Source organism: Rhinopithecus roxellana, chromosome 18, assembly GCF_007565055.1.
Source record: "Rhinopithecus roxellana isolate Shanxi Qingling chromosome 18, ASM756505v1, whole genome shotgun sequence".
Lineage (NCBI taxonomy): Eukaryota > Metazoa > Chordata > Mammalia > Primates > Cercopithecidae > Rhinopithecus > Rhinopithecus roxellana.
Window position 1 is genome coordinate 43,044,892 of NC_044566.1, and position 16,606 is coordinate 43,061,497.

Sequence of the window (16,606 nt, forward strand, 5' to 3'; positions counted from 1 at the left end):
CACGGCTAAGTTTTTCTATTTTCATAGAGTCGGGGTTTCACAATGTTTGCCAGGATGGTCTCGATCTCCTGACCTTGTGATCTGCCCGCCTCGGCCTCCCAAAGTGCTGGGATTACAGGCGTGAGCCACCACGTCCGGCCGCTTTTTCTTGAATAATAATCTGAGAGGGAATGCTTTATCCAGTTTCACATTTTAGTTTATTATAATATATAGAGCATTTAGTTATGCATTTAGCCCACTGGGAATCTCTGATTAAAAACAAGAATCCAGAGACTGTGCTAACATCCTAAGTGCATTTCAAATTATCTAGAAAACAAAAAAACAAAACAGCAGCTGGCTGGTACTCATTAGCTGTGGTTTATCTCTCTTTTTTCTTTTTCTTTTTTTTTTTTTTTTTTGAGGCTGAGTCTTGCTCTTTTGCCCAGGCTGGAGTGCAGTGGCTTAATCTCGGCTCACTGCAACCTCCCCCTCCTGGGTTCAAGTGATTCTCCTGCTTCAGCCTCCTGAGTAGCTGGGATTACAGGTGCACGCCACCACGCCCGGCTAATTTTTGTATTTTTACTAGAGACGGGGTTTCACCATGTTGGTCAAGCTGGTCTCGAACCCGTGACCTCGTGATCCACCCACCTTAGCCTCCCAAAGTGCTGAGATTACAAGCATGAGCCACTGCGCCTGGCGTGTGGTTTATCTCTTAATGGTTATGTGACTGGGTGGGTTTCTGGAGTTTACTCTAGGGTATCTTTTAGCCAGGGACAGGAGGACCCTTAGAACAAGGAAATCATTGTTTGCCGACGTCTGTGCTGAGAGCAGCAAAGGGGTCTCCATGTTTGTGTGGGCCCCTTCCACTCTGTCTAACATTCTCACCTCGTGGTGGCTGGAAATGTGCGGTCAAAACCTGCGGTTGAAATGTTGTCGAGCTTCTGGTTCGATAGAACCCGGAGTAATGACCTTCAATTTAGAACTTACCAGCTAGCCAAGTTATAATAAAGTCAAGCTATTTGTGATAAGAGCTTTTAGTGTAATTGCCTTTTATATATTGAGTCTTTGCATGCATTTCAGGTGCCTGATCGATTTAATAAATATATATTCCAACATCCTAAGGGACAGACTATATTCAAGTTTGGCAGGGGATGAAAGGGTGGATTAGCACAGGCAGGGATTGATTTTGAAATGGTTCTGGTGTACCACTTGTGGATGTTACTCCCCTGAGTGTTGGTAATTGGTGACTTCTGTTTGTCTGACTGAAAACTAATCTGTGTAAATATACTTCTGTGGGATTGACTTTCTGAGATATTAGTGTGGTGAAAGTTGTAGTATTATTATTCTTCATGGCTTTAAAAATAAAGTCATTATTAGGAGAGCGTAAAAGTGAATTGAAGGTGAATTTTTTGGGATTTTCTTTCAGAGCCTCTGCTCGGTCACCCAGGCTAGAGTGCAGTGGTGCGATCTCTGCTCACTGCAACCTCTGCCTCCCGGGCTCAAGCGATTCTCCTGCCTCAGTCTCCCGAGTAGCTGGGATTATAGGCACCCATCAGCACGCCTGGCTAATTTTTGTATTTCTACTAGAGACGGGATTTCCCTATGTTGGCCAGGCTGGTCTCGAACTCCTGACCTTCCACCCGCCTCGGCCTCCCAGAAGTGCTGGGATTACAGGCGTGAGCCACTGTGCCTGGCTGGGATTTTCTTTTTAATGTGCCACTTTAGGTTGACCATATCTCTTCATTACCTTTCTGTTTCTTAAACTAACCCACAGCTTAATTCTTTTCTCTGATGTCTCCATGTGACAAAACACATTCTGTGGAATAAAGTGGCATTCATTCTGCCTTTTACAACGTCTTTGACTATAACTAGATTATGTGATAATCGTGCAGGAAATTCTTTCCCCTGTAGATCTTGTGTGTGTGTGTGTGTGTGTGTGTGTGTTTTGAAGAGTCACACTTTGAGTTAGGGGACCATTGCTCTTACTGCATTGAATAAATAGTATGTGTTTTTGTCACACCTACCTGTGGTCACCTTTTTGCCTAGTTTTAGGTATCTGGCCTCTCAAATATCTTTTCTGGGGGAGGGTGAGAGATTTGGGGTGAAGGGCTTAGAGAGAAGTGATTCAATCAAAGTTGCCTAAAAAAGCCCTTTTTGTTTTTATTTTTGTTGTGTGTGTCCAGGATTTAGAAGAATTCTGCTTTAAGTTTTGCATCAATCATTTGACAGAAGTTACACAGACTGCAGCATTTTGGCAAATGGATGGCCCTCTGCTAAAGGAATTCATTGCTAAAGCCAGTAAATGTGGAGCCTTTAAGAACTGAAGCGCAAGGCTGCTGGGTTCTGTGTGAGTGCTCTGGGGCACTGTTGAGGATATGTCCAGTTTGTGCTCTACGGGTGATGTAATTCTGCAGGTAAAAGACCATCAGGTTGTTTTTTTTCCACATCTGGGACACAGTTGTCTGTGTAAGAACATGTCAAGGGTGTATGGCTTTTCTTGAGCCCATTTGAAACAACTCTTGTTTCCAGATAAGTGTATTTTAAATGTGACCTTTCTTAAATTTGGGCTGGTACATGTAAAAGGGTGAAAGTTTAGTCGTTTTTGGTCTTGTTTTCGTTTTTGATTAGAGGAACTTCTGAACTTGGAAAGGGGAAGTTGGCAGCAACTCTCCTGGGCCACATACCAACAATCTTCTGACAGCAGGAGCAGTGATAGTTGGGGAATTGTGAGACGAATGGAGAGGCCCCATCGTGAATTAAAGATGCTGACCTGGGGATTGTTAAGTGCTATCTTAGTTGCTAGCTCAGTAGCCTTACTGTGAAGGAATAATTAAGATTGTTTCAGACTTTTGTTTGTGTGCTTGTGTTGATGACTTTTTTAACTTCAAGATATATCGAAGTAATATTCAGTTTAACATAAGTTAAACCTATTGAAATGATAATTATGTAAAGATAAATTTTCTAGGTTAGTCAAGATTTCTCTTAAGATTTAAGTGCATAAAGAGTAGTAATTTAGAAGTATCCGTGGAAAGTTGATAATGAAAGAAATTTGATGAAGGTGAATATTTTATAAATTAGAATCTCCACTACTTATCCAACAGTGTTTTATTTCATTAAGGTAGAGCTTGAGAACTCAAGTTCAAATTGTACCCCCCACCTTCTTCTATAAATGCAAACTTAAGAGGAAAATAATGACATATATACTCTTGCCTTCCTAAATTATGGCTGCTGAATCATCATATCTACAATATATGACTGGAAGAAGTGCTTCTTCAAGTCAGCCCTCTTACAGGACTTAATGGAATTTGCTTTATCTATTTTAGGTCAAATCTATCACACACTGGCTTATTTGAAACTTTATCATCTTTCACTTTTGGTTTCCTCTGTTTTTAAACATCTTAGATATAACATTTAGCACAATTTCACCTTGAAAAAGCACCCAAATTATGGCGTTCCTGAAAAGATCCTATTAAAAGACGGTAGTTGTTTTGAACTGGTTATGAAAGGTGACTTTGGGGCATGAGAGTGTTCAACTGTGAGTTTCATCATGCGTGTCCATTGAACTTGCTTTAAGAACAATGGTTTGCTTTGCTCTCTGGTCCATGAACTCATTTCCATTGGAGTGAGCTCCCTTAGTGAACTTTGTCTCCTGCTTGGACAGTCTCTCTTCTGAACCTGGAGCCTGAGTACATTTTCAGAGCCAAATTACAAGTGGGTGAAGACATGCTGCAGTTACTATTTTTAGCAATGTTTTTAAATTTGTGTCTATTGGGGTGGGAAGGGGAGTGAGGCCTCAAAGATAGGAATTCATTGATAGCTGAAATAGAGACAAGCCTAGTAGCTCCAGCCCCCTTTTCTTGACCATATCACAAGTGATTGAAGCCCAGTGAATTATTCTGTTAGAATTCATTCTACAACATGATAGAACCTTTCTTACTAGGTTCAGAAATGCACATTGATTTGTGCTGTGATGGGTGGTGTTTGTAACAATCACTGTTGTATAGGCTTATGATCTGAGCAAAATGTGAACTTTAGTATGTTTACTATTGCTCTTACTTGAAAATTTTTTTTTCAAAAAAAGCACAAATTAAAGTAGTAAATTCATATCCATAGATAGTTCATTCATTCTACAAATATTTACCAAGTTCCTAATATAAGTGAAAGACCACTTCTCATGTTAGATTACTAAGTCATTTGTGTATGTGTGGCAGTGAAGAGAACAAGTCCTTCAAAAAGCATTTGATCATCTTTATTTTTTTTTAAATACACTCTCTTGCTTTTCTACTTGGTTTTGTTGTTAATCATAGCAGGATATGACAACTCTTATTTGAACTGATTTTTTCATCTAATATAATAATGGAAGCCAAAGTATTCATATTTCTTAAGATAGCCCTAAATGTACTCTTGAACTTCTTACTGGAACAATGTTTGATACTCTAGTATATAGGCTGTATTTATGTAATATTTAGAATGACATGTTAATAAACAAAGTAACATTAAAACAGGCACGTAGAGTTGTTTTTTTCACTGAAAATCAGTAGTCTGCAGCCCTAAAAAGGAAAGAAATTCTGACACATGGTACACAGAGATGAACTTAAGGATATTATGCTAAGTGAAATAAGCCAGTCACAGACAAATACTATGTGATGCCACTTGTGTGATGTACTTAGTCAAATTCATAGAGACATAGTAGAATGGCCATTGCCAGTGTCTGAGGGGAGAGGAGAATGGGGAACTTGTTTAATGGATACAGAGTTTCAGTTTACCAAGATGAAGAGTCCTTTAGGTCAGGGGTCCCCAACCCTTAGGCCACAGACCCATATTGGTCCCTGGCCTGTTGGGAAGAGGTCGCACAATGGGAGGTGAGTGGCGGGTGAGTGAGCATTACTGCCTGAGTTCCGCCTCCTGTCAGATCAGTGGCAACATTAGAACATTAGATTCTCCTAGGAGTGGAAACCCTATAGTGAACTGAGTATGCAAGGGATCTAGGTTGTGTGCTCCGTATGAGAATCTAATGTCTGAGGTAGGACAGTTTCATCCCAAAACCGTCCTCCCCACCCCCCACCAACCACCCCATCCCCACGGTCCATGGAAAAATTGTCTTCCACGAAACCAGTCCCTGGTGCCAAAATGGTTGGGGACCGCTGCTTTAGGTGGATGGTGGTGATGGTTGCACAAAAATGAATGTTTAATGCCATTGAAGCATATATTTAAAAAGATTGGGATGGCAAGTTTTAGGTTATATATATTTTACCACAACAACAAAAAATCAGTAGTGTGATTCTTAATGGGTATCAGGCTAAAAATAGGTACACCATGAACATGTCAACTGCTTGATTCTCAACTATACACAAACACGTATCATAGAAATCTTTGGATTTTATTCCTGCTGAAAGGTAGTACAGTTGAACTGGCACAGTAGAAAAATGTGTCTGTACCTTTGGGGGTACTTAAATGAAGGGAAAGACATATTCTTTATCCTCCAGGAATATATGAATTATTAGGAGAGAGGGAGGTAGGTTTAGGAATTAACAACACAATGAGATACTTATAAAGAGCTTTTCATAACAGTCAGTGAGAGAAAACCAAATAGGATGATATGGTTTGGCTGTGTGTCCCCACCCAAATCTCATCTTGAATTGTAATCTTCAGGTGTTGAGGGAGAGACCTGGTGGGAGGTGACTGGATTATGGAGGCTGTTTCCCCGATGCTGTTCTCATGCTAGTGAGGGAGTTCTTATGAGATCTGATGGTTTTATAAATGGCAGTTCTCCCTGGGCTTTGCGTGCTCTTGTTCACCTGCCACACGTAAGGCGGGCCTCTTCCCCTTCCGCCACAATTGTAAGTTTCTTGAGGCCTCCCCAGCCATGCGGAACTGAGTCCATTAAATGTCTTTCCTTTGTAAATTACCCAGTCTCTGGTATTTCTTCATACCAGTGTGAGAATGGACTAATACAGAAATAGGGTTACACATGACAAGCAGTTAGTTGTTCTGAAGATAACGCTTGTGTTGGGTAGGGGAAAATATAAAGTGTCCTTTTAGCTCATCTCCAAAAAGTTAGAGGCACAAGCAAAGGCTTAGAGATGGGTGCTAATGAGCCTTCCAGAACTGACCATAATTAAGTTTGGTTAGAATGGAGAAAATAAGCCAGAAATGTTGGCAAGGGGAGTATGTGTGGGTGCGTGCATGTGTTTTACATTTATTTCCCGCAGTGCCAGACATTGTGCTCTCTGCTTCACATTTTATTTACTGTCCATATTTTGTCCCATAAGGTAGGCAGCATTATTCTTAGATTAAATACTCGGATTCAGGTTTTTCAGTAGTGACATAGCTGAAGTTCATACTCGGGTCCGCCTTAGAGGTTGCCCAGTAGCCGGCCTCATGGCCACGAAACACATGGTGCTCCATGGTGCACAGTTACGTGCTGTGAGTCACAGCTTAAATGTGAAAGTAAAGTGGGGGACAAATGTTTTTTTAAAAATAAAGATCATGACATCAAAATGATTAGTCAGATAAACTTTGCGTAGATGGCTGGGCACGGTAGCTCATGCCTATAATCCTGGCACTTTGGGAGGCCGAGGTAGGCGGATCACGAGGTCAAGAGATCGAGACCATCCTGGCTAACACGGTGAAACCCTGCCTCTACTAAAAATACAAAAGTTAGCTGGGCGTGGTGGTGGGTGCCTGTAGTCCCAGCCACTCGGGAGGCTGAGGCGGGAGAATCGCTTGAACCTGGGAGGCAGAGGTTGCCTAGGGGAAATCTATTCAGAGGTTGTTGGATGGGATCTTCGCTTCTCTAGTTTTAAAAATGCTCCACATGATTCTGATGTGTGGCCAGATTTGAAATCCACTGGTTTAGATTTTGTCCCTAAGATATAAGAACTTAGGCTAGGGCTGCCGATACAACAGGAATGGAATGTTCTTTTTCATCTCCTGCAAATATTTTTCAAGTACTTATTTATTACATGTCAGACACCATGCTGGAGTTTCATGCTGGAGACTTGGTTTAAACCCATTTTGAGATGTAATATTATTGCAAGTCAGAGTACCACAGTAAAAAATGAGAACTGTGAATGTGAGGTTTTCAGGGGTCAGACGTGGTAGTGTGGGCATAAAAACCAGAACTGTGTATTATTAGGTTGAGAAAAATGTTAACTGTCAATTTTATTTCATTCTTGCATACTCCTGGTAATGTTCTTATTCAGAATCCAGTTTAAAATTTAGGTATTTGTTTTGAAGATGATGAATCCCAACGTGATAACTGTGGCTGAAAAGGGATTTTTCAAAAGCAGACTTTGTGACACGAAAACGAGCAAATTTGGTACAAGTAAAGTAGTATAATCCAAATTTATTATATCTAAGAAGCATCATGGGCTGTAACTAGAATCAAAGGTTAATAACATTTTATGCACTTATTCCACAAACATTTACTGAGCATATTAGGTGCTGGGAATGTGACAGTGAACAAAAAACACAAGTAAGAGTGTACAAAGAGTGATCAAAATATCAACCAGCAAGAACATGGAAGAGCTGCCGGGGCGAAGAAGAGACAACTAGTTCTAAAGATGTGTGGATTTCACAGCCTGGTCTCTGGTTTTGAGCCCCGATTGCAATTTGGCCTGACTCCTGGCTTAGGAAATGGTAATCCCTAATAAGACAGGGATGATACTGATGTAGAACTTGACATAAGATCTCTATTTTCTTGAAAAGAGCACAAGGTTTGTTTTAAGTCCTGAAGTAGCTCAATCTCTTCCTTCAACTGCTGCCGCCTTTGTTGAGATGCATGAATTTTTTTCTCTATTGCTAGGAAAAGAATAAATAAAATGATTTCAGATTATTCCGTAGTTTTATTAGAAATAATGTACCGTTTCTAGCCCCTTTCACTTGCAAGTACAGTTACACAATCCTCATGCCTCCGAGGAAAAGGATCCAGAGCGTTATGGGCAGAAGCTGGTTTCTTTATGCCTTCACTTCCTCCTAATTCAGGACAGAATTCTAACATTTATACACAAAGCTGCTCAGTAAACCCTTAAGATTTTGTGCACATTTATAGCAGAACAAGTCCCTTGGTATATCTTGGAAAACTTGAAAATAGTGACTGTATAACCTTCATGCTATACTATATCCGTTTATTGAGATATGATAATTGGAGAATGTGGCTAGAATACCAAGGTTGAGGACAAATCCCTCCTAAAAATGCGTCCAATTTTTAATGTTACATAAAAGCTTTAGGTTTCATTTAGAAATAGGAGGGCTTTTAATTGTGGAAACTTAGAAAAGCTTAGGAGGAAGATACTTAGGCTTTATAAATAACAAATAGTAGTCAATGGCCATGTAATTTTTAAAAGCCTCAAAATCAAACAGTTAAAACACACACATACACAACCTTTATTCAGAATAACTACATACCTATAGTTATTTTAAAATATTAGTAAGGCTAAATTAAGCAAGTTTTTATCAACCGGGATAGTGAAACCCACCTTTTAAATTGAATCTCATGCAGTTCCAAGTAGTGGCACCCCCCAATACTACATTATAATATATGTACTCACACCTAACCCATCCAAGTAGTGATGTGTCACATGTGCCCTTACATGAAAGAAACACACACGGAAGTCCCCTACAAAATAACTCTTTTTAGAAAAAGATATTTAAGGCTGCTTTAAAAAAATATGGATACTGCCATATAGTAGCAGACATCCTCAAAAGACTATTAAAACAGACATTATTTTTGGTAATTTTTCAAAGTATTTTTCCTGCTGGTTATAAATGTAGTAAAAAATTCAAACAGAAATGTGTAATATAGAAAGTCAAAATGAGAAAGGTTGGCCATGTTGAGACAGGGATATGAACTAATGATTTCTTCCCAGGGAAATTGTATTGTCTTCCTACCATATGCTGGAGAGACAGATACATCTGTGGAAACGCAGCGTGTGGAGGGCACTCTGTTGTGCAACTTCAGGGGGAGCCATCCACACCAATGCTGTGTGACTCTGTGCACGGCCTGCCCAGCCACGTGTGGCAGCCTTGATAGGGAAGTCAGACCGGACTCAGAAACAAGTGGAGGTGTGGCCTGTCTTGAGGGCATCTTAATGCTGAAAGGAGGACTCACTCAATAAATGGTTGATATTTAATAGGAAGGTTAAATCTCCCTCCTCCAAACCAAACCAGATTTTCTACTGCAAACATTTCTTGGCTATTCTGGCTTGCTCTTTTTTTTTTTTTTTTTCTGATGAACTTTAAATCAGTTGCAACCCTCCCTGATAAGAAATTAAATTAGATTTGAAGATTAATATTGGGAGAATTGAAATTTTGACCTATCCCACCAAGCGAGAGGGAGGCAAGCGGAGGGATGGTTTATCATAGCCTCGCCACCCAAGAGCAGAGAAGCCACAGGAAGCTTCACTAGCTGCTGCCTGGGCCACACACAGGCCAAAATATGCTCAAATTTTGGAATCAATTTTTTGTTGTCTCTACTTTTTTAATGAGTTTTTCTCATTACAAAAGTGTTTGTGTGTATATAGAAAATCTGGAAAATATAGCACTAAAAGAACAGACAAAAATCACTATAATCCAAACTACCTACAACCAACTACTGTCTCCACCAGGTGCAGCTTTTGTCTGTGCATGTGTACCTATATATTTTTTTCCTCCGTGTGTGTGTGTGTGTGGGGGGTGGGCAGGGGTCATACTGTTTTTGTAATTGGCTTTTCTCATTTAAGAAAACAATGAACATTCTTCTAAAATATTTTTATCACCTGTATAGTATATTGTTTCAATATGGTGATAAGTATTTCTCGACTATGCTGCTCAGATATGATATAACTCATGTACCTGCTTGAAAATTTTCAAATATGTCTTCGAACAATCTGCAGTCAAAAAGTGCACTCCCGATTTCTTCATAGTCTGGAGGGAGAAAAACATTTTCAATATTAAACAGTTTGTATAGGCAGAAACTCCTCCATTTATATGTAATCCAAAACAGGGGAAAGGAAAGAGAGCAGTCATCTGCCATGGAACTTTAACATTAGACAGCAGCAGCAGCAGCAGCAGCAGCACAGGGAAGCTGTCAGAAATGTAATTCTTGGCTCTTTTCTCTTCTCTTCTCCTCTTCCTCTTCCCCCTCCTCTCCTCTCCCCTCCCCTCTCCTCTCCTGTCTTCTCTTCTTTACTTTTTTTGAGACAGAATCTCACCCTGTTGCCCAGACTGGAGTGCAGTGGTGCGATCTTGGCTCACTGCAACCTCTGCCTCCTGGGTTGAAGCGATTCACCTGCCTCAGCCTCCCATGTAGTTGGGATTGCAGGCACGCACCACCATGCCCGGCTACTTTTTATATTTTTAGTAGAGACAGGGTTTCGCCATGTTGGCCAGGCTGGTCTTGAACTGCTGACTTCAGATGATCTGCCCACCTCGGGCTCCCAAAGTGCTGGGATTACAGGTGTGAGCCACTGCACCTGGCCCCCAATTCTTGGTATTTGTACTGAATCAGAATCTCTGTGGGATAGGCCCAGCTATCTGTGTCCTCACAAGCCCTACAGGTGATTCTCAGGCACACTGTTTGGAAAGTGCTTGGTCTAGAGGAAATAAATGAATAAAATAATAAATGAGCTTTTGGAAATGTTTACTATCTCACTTTTTGGTTTTGCCCTATAAAAAATAATCCCGTTCAAATACACATTTTTTATATTGTTGCCTACAATATAACCTGTCCAGCTTGTCCTTGTAAAATAACTATATTTATAATAAAGGTTTTAAACTCATGGGATATAAGTTATAAGAAAGCTAAGTAAGGCTGGGCGCAGTGACTCATGCCTGTAATCCTCGCACTTTGGGAGGCCAGGGTGGACAGATCACTTGAGGTCAGGAGTTCAAGACCAGCCTGGCCAACATGGTGAAACTCCGTCTCTACTAAAAATACAAAAATTAGCCAGGCATGGTGGCACATGCCTGTAATCCCAGCTACTCCGGAGATGGAGGCAAGATAATCACTTAAACCCTGGAGGCAGAGGTTGCAATGAGCTGAGGTCGCGCCGCTGCACTTTAGCCTGGGAAAGAGAGCAAGACTCTGCCTCAAAAAAAAAAAAAAAAAAAAAAGAAAAGAAAGCTAAGTAGCTATATATCTGCACATACAAATGGAATTCTGGCTTCCCAAAGAGCTCTTTAAGAAAGAAACTTCTTTAACAAAGTTCATCTCTAAACCAAACATCAATCAAAACATTAAAATTCCTTCTTCTATACTTTAAAGTTTGGGTTAACATTATTTAAAAAAGGACACTTGGCTTATTAAGGAATAGAATTTGAGTCAAATCAAAACTGTTACATAATACTGTTCTCAGATCTTAGCAACAGGAGTGCAGGGCAGTGGCAGGGGAGCATATGTGACTGAATCTGTCTCTGAATGGCACGTTCTGTTAGTGGCCAACCTGTAAGACACCTCTGGAAAATGCACCACAACTCTCGGGGCATCAGGTTACTTTTGACTAAATTACTGAGTTTGTAAATTACCCACATCCTGTTGATTTATGAAGGACAGTAGATCTGGTACAATGATTTTATTAAAGAACGAGGTAAAGGGCCAGATGCGGTGGCTCACGCCTATAATCCTAGCACTTTGGGGAGCCAAGGTGGGCAAATCATCTGAGGTCAGGAGTTCAAGACCAGCCTGGCCAACATCGTGAAACCCTGTCTCTACTAAAAATACAGAAAATTAACTGGGCATAGTGGCGTGTGCCTGTAATCCCAGCTACTCAGGAGGCTGAGACAGGAGAATTGCTTGAACCTGGGAGGTAGAGGCTGCAGTGAGCTGAGATCCCACCACTGTACTCTAGCCTGGGCAACAAGGGTGAAACTCTGTCTCACAAAAAAATAAAATAAAATAAAATAAAGAATGAGCTAAAGAAGAAGAAAAAAGCAGTATAGGAAGAAAATGGGCCTTTTTTTTTTTCTCTTGGGTTTGTTTTGTTTTACATCTAGGTCTGGGAGAAGTCTGTATACTTAGAAATATTGCTATTCATCAGTACCTGATTCTGAAGTAGTCTCATCCATGAGTTTTTCTGGAATTGAATGAACTTTGTCTAATATTTCTTCAAGTAAGTAATTAAGCAGTCCTGCTTCCTTGCATTTCTTAAGAAAAGGAACTTTCACAGTTGCATCTAAGAATAAGACAAACATTTGAGAAGGAAATAATCTTAGGGCAGCTAATCATAAATTACTTTATGCTTATTTCTTCAGACCTTGCCTAGTGGTGGATGACATACTTAGTAAAATAATACAGCACCTTCACCGTTTCTATTAATTATAATTTCATCATACCTCATTTTTTTTGGCCAGCTGAAACAATGAATGAAATGTTACAAAAAGTAAAAATGAAAATTTCTCTGCTTACAATAACTATATGAGTTAAGAGGATTTTTTAAACATATAAAAACTAATTTTTAAAATTTCAATACCTTTTGGGGAACAGGTAGTTTCGGGTTACATGGACAAGTTCTTCAGTGGTGATTTCTGAGATGTTGGTGCACCTGTCACCCGAGCAGTGTACACTGTTCCCGATATGTAGTTGAATTAAGGGATTTTAAAAGATTACCCTTAAATATTTGACATAACAGCCCCTGTCACTTTTTGTCACAGTTTGTATGTGCTGTTAGTGGAATGTCTATTTCTTTAAAGAACAGAGAACTACAGTTACAGGGATCACAATGTGAGCGGTGACGTATCACTGGATTCTGAGCTCAGACAAGCCTGTCTGCGTCTTCATTAAGAGGTCTGTCTTTTCTTAATACTGAAGGCAACGGACCATTCCAACCTAAGTTATCTTGATATGCTGGGATTACAATAAAGTGGATAGTTACGATAAAGACTTATACTCATTAATTACTACAAGCCTAGAAGAATAAACATTTAGGCGGGATACCAAGTTTGAAACACGTGGGTTGACATTTTTGTAAGTATTGTAGGCCATATTTGTTACAGACAACACTTAGCGCAAACCTGTGTGTCTACCATGCTCTTCTTTCACTTGGCTTACGAATGTATTACATTTCATTGTTTCGGGTGACTAGAAGGAGAGAAAATCAAGATTGCATTACATTGATTTTAATATTGCATAAAATGAAAACCAGTCTTTTGCTGTGCATAACTAAATGATACGCCTACAGTAAAAATCATGCCCTGGCTGGGCGTGGTGGCTCACACCTATAATCTCAGCATTTTGGGAGGACGAGGTGGGCGGATCACAAGGTCAGGAGTTCGAGACCAGCCTGGACAACATGGTGAAACCCTGTCTCTACTAAAAATACAAAAACTAGGCAGGCGTGGTGGTACACGCCTGTAATCCCAGCTACTCAGGAGGTTGAGGCAGGAGCATTGCTTGAATCTGGGAGGCAGAGGTTGCAGTGAGCCAAGATCACACCATTGCACTCCAGCCTGGGCGAAAGAGCAAAACTCTGTCTCAAAAACAACAACAACAACAACAACAACAACAACAACAACAACAACAAAACGCCCCATATTCATATTTAGATGTAAACAGCAAATGTATTTCTGTTTTGTATTATAAAACATCAAGAGGTGTTTGACAAGCACCCCTTGTATAAACAGGAGGAGGTGAAGGTTGCTGGCTTATATGAATTTAGCTTATACGTGCTGATGTATAAAAACTTTCAAATCCCCAAAATATTTTCATACATTTTATACATAATAATCCAGAAGTTTATAAGAGCTACAAATTTGGTCAGGTGTGGGTCATGCAGCTGGGAAATACTTGGTTCCATAAGGATGTTTGACTGCACCCTCTGCCCATTTTAACTGTAAGCACCTGTGGGGTCAGATGCTCTCACTAGTTTGGTGCCAGGGAATTTATAGGAACTCAGAGAATGTCACCTCCTGAAGGTTATGTGCTTGGAACTTCCAGCTTCATTTTCATGCTCATCTCATTGTGATACTATCATCTAGGAATTATCTAAGAGCTTCCCGACTATGGGATTCTTCCTAAAAAGGCAGCCTCAGGAGCAGCCTTAGCTGAGAACACAAATGAAGAATGTTCTACAAAGGCTGTCTGTTTGGATGATTTGGAAAGTACATTTCACCTGACATTCAGACTGGTTTAAATAAGGACTCTGTATGAAGAAGTGCAAAGCTATAAAAACTAAGTCAAATTACCTGTATATGATTGCCTGAGAGGTGTTTCTTCCTTCCTCTTTTTCTTTTCACTCCTGAAAACTTAGCTAAAAATATAAACCATTTAAAAATTGGAATCTATAAAGGAAAAGATTACTGTTGGACTACATGAAATATACAACTCATGTGCCAAAAGTTTTTACAAAGTCAAAAGATATGGCAAACTTCGACTAAGTGTTTGCAGCATTTATGATAAAGGGTTAATTAAAAAAATAAGTTTAATGCAAAACAGGTAAATTGGGTAGAAAAATGGGCACATGGGGAACTCTCTGGGGAGAGGGTGCATTGAATAGAAAAATGAACAAATTACGTCATAGGAAAACAAATATAATTGGTGAAAAGATATGGGAATGCACTCAATTTCACTCATAAGTGAAGATATTCAAAGTAAAACAGACTTTAAAGATGAAGATATTTAATAGATGACATTTGCAAGGATTTGGTTAAGTGTGTATTGCTGATGCTTTTCCGTCAGTAAACACTGATTTAAAGCAGAATTTGTAATAGCATTTCCTGCTGAGTTAAAAGGGTAATGACTGAAAAGTGATGTAGAGGTGCTATTTGGAGAGTGTTATCACCATAAAATGCAGTTGGCATGACGCAGAACTAAGTCTTCCAACGAGGTCTGACTCCAGTTCACAGTGAACATTGCAGATTTAGTGCTGCTAAGACACTGCTGTTCCACTCATGAATGAAAGTATATCCCATAACTCCAGTTAGCCAGGATCCAGTCTGCCTTAATTAGAACTGAAATGCTAACCATGCATCCTTAGGGAATTTTCACTCAGGGAAGGTGCAGCACTTTTTAAATTTTATCTACTGAAAATTCTTATGGAAGAGAAGCAGTCCCAAAAGTCAAGGCTTTTTCCCATGTCTTAGTTTGGTTCTGTGAGTGTAGGGAGAATGAAAGATACCAGGGAATGGTTCAAAGAGAATAGGTCTTGTTCATAAAGAAGAAAAAATTAGTTATATCACATAGTACACAAATAAGTTATCAATTTTCTAGATATGTAAAATTTTAACTCAAGTATTTATATTTTAATTCAATGAGGCTAGAAAATTGGACTATTCCTTATATTACCTAAATGTTTACCTTTCTTTAAAACCCACAGTGCTAAATTTTAGGAACTTACCACTTTGAGCGCTGTTCGGGAATTGAGCATGTTGTTGGCAAAGCAGTCTGAAATATTTAATTTCAAAGAATTGTAAAATATTTTTATTTACAGTTTTCAAATATCATGTCTATTTTTGTGATTAAAAACATACTACCCTACTTTTCATGATGGTGTCACACTAAAGTTTTGGTTTTTTTTAAGCTGTTTAAACCTGTATAAAATTAGTGACCCATACTGAGTGCAGATGGGAGGCTCAGTCAGATGTCTTTTATGCCCTCAGGGACTTAGGAAGGTGATTATGTTCTTTCAAGGAATGAGTACTGATGAAATACTGTGAACAATACTAGTTCATATACAGTGGTCAGTGGGATTTTACTGTATAAAGATACCTAAAGACATGCAGATTTCCATCTGACTGTACAAGATTCTGCTGGTTTTCAACAATAAATAGCACAAAATTGCATGCAGTAATTTGAGGAAAAAGTAGTTTTCAATGAAAACAGATATTTGCCCCAGATCTTAGATTTGACCTACAAAGGGCCTAGAACTGATTAGTATCTTCCAATAGAAAGCAGCAGCATAGCAGGCTACGATGAAGAAATGAAGTGAGGCCAGGCGCAGTGGCTCATGCCTGTAATCCCAGCACTTTGGGAGGCTGAGGCGGGCGGGTCACGAGGTCAAGAGATCGAGACCTTCCTGGCCAACATGGTGAAACCCCGTCTCTACTAAAAATACAAAAATTAGCTGTGCGTGGTGGCACATGCCTGTAGTCCCAGCTACTCAGGAGGCTGAGCCAGGAGAATCGCTTGAACCTGGGAGGCTGGAGGTTGCAGTGAGCTGAGATTGCGCCATTGCACTCCAGCCTGGCCACAGAAGACTCCGTCTTAAAAAAAAACAAAAAAGAAATGAAGTGAATCGTTTTATAGAGCTGCTCAGGCTGCTTTCTTTCTAACCTTCCTCCTCCTCGGCACCCAGCTTCATCTCCCTTCCTCTCCAGATGGCGTGGACTCTCAGGAAGCAGTGGCCTCCTCGCCTAGGGGAATGCCGTTTCTTCCCATCTTATACCACTTCCCACCTCCTCCATGCAGCCTTCCCAGCAACACCGAAACAAAGTTAATCTCCTCCCACTTTGATTCTGGTATCTCTGAGCACTTTCACTTCCCAAGTACATAAATTTTTTCAAACATATAAAACAGCGTCGAAAATATCAGGATGAACCCCCATGTTCCCATCCATTCCACAGTGTCATCAATTCTCAACTCAATGCCAAGCTCCCTTCATGTAACCCTCCTGCTCTGGTTATCCCATGTGCTTGTGTTTGCATTGACTCTTCT

The 16,606-nt window shown here is 40.0% G+C and overlaps 2 protein-coding genes across 8 annotated transcripts in view; one reads left to right on the plus strand and one right to left on the minus strand.

Annotated features, from left to right (window-relative positions):
• The window catches only part of RCBTB1 (RCC1 and BTB domain containing protein 1), a 54,454-nt gene extending 49,969 nt beyond the window's left edge, over positions 1–4,485 (plus strand). For all 6 annotated transcript variants that reach the window (XM_030922190.1, XM_010363831.2, XM_010363832.2 and 3 more), the window contains one exon: positions 2,163–4,485. In XM_030922190.1, coding sequence (XP_030778050.1) covers positions 2,163–2,303 — 141 coding nt within the window. In that variant the 3' untranslated portion in view covers positions 2,304–4,485. The remainder of the gene's footprint in view (positions 1–2,162) is intronic.
• A 2,822-nt stretch (positions 4,486–7,307) lies between these two features.
• PHF11 (PHD finger protein 11) overlaps positions 7,308–16,606 on the minus strand; it is a 33,552-nt gene continuing 24,253 nt past the window's right edge. For both annotated transcript variants that reach the window (XM_010363834.2, XM_010363836.2), the window contains 6 exons: positions 15,291–15,337; positions 14,140–14,204; positions 12,970–13,036; positions 12,000–12,131; positions 9,814–9,885; positions 7,308–7,782 (listed from right to left, as the gene is read on the minus strand). In XM_010363834.2, coding sequence (XP_010362136.1) covers positions 7,628–7,782; positions 9,814–9,885; positions 12,000–12,131; positions 12,970–13,036; positions 14,140–14,204; positions 15,291–15,337 — 538 coding nt within the window. In that variant the 3' untranslated portion in view covers positions 7,308–7,627. The remainder of the gene's footprint in view (positions 7,783–9,813; positions 9,886–11,999; positions 12,132–12,969; positions 13,037–14,139; positions 14,205–15,290; positions 15,338–16,606) is intronic.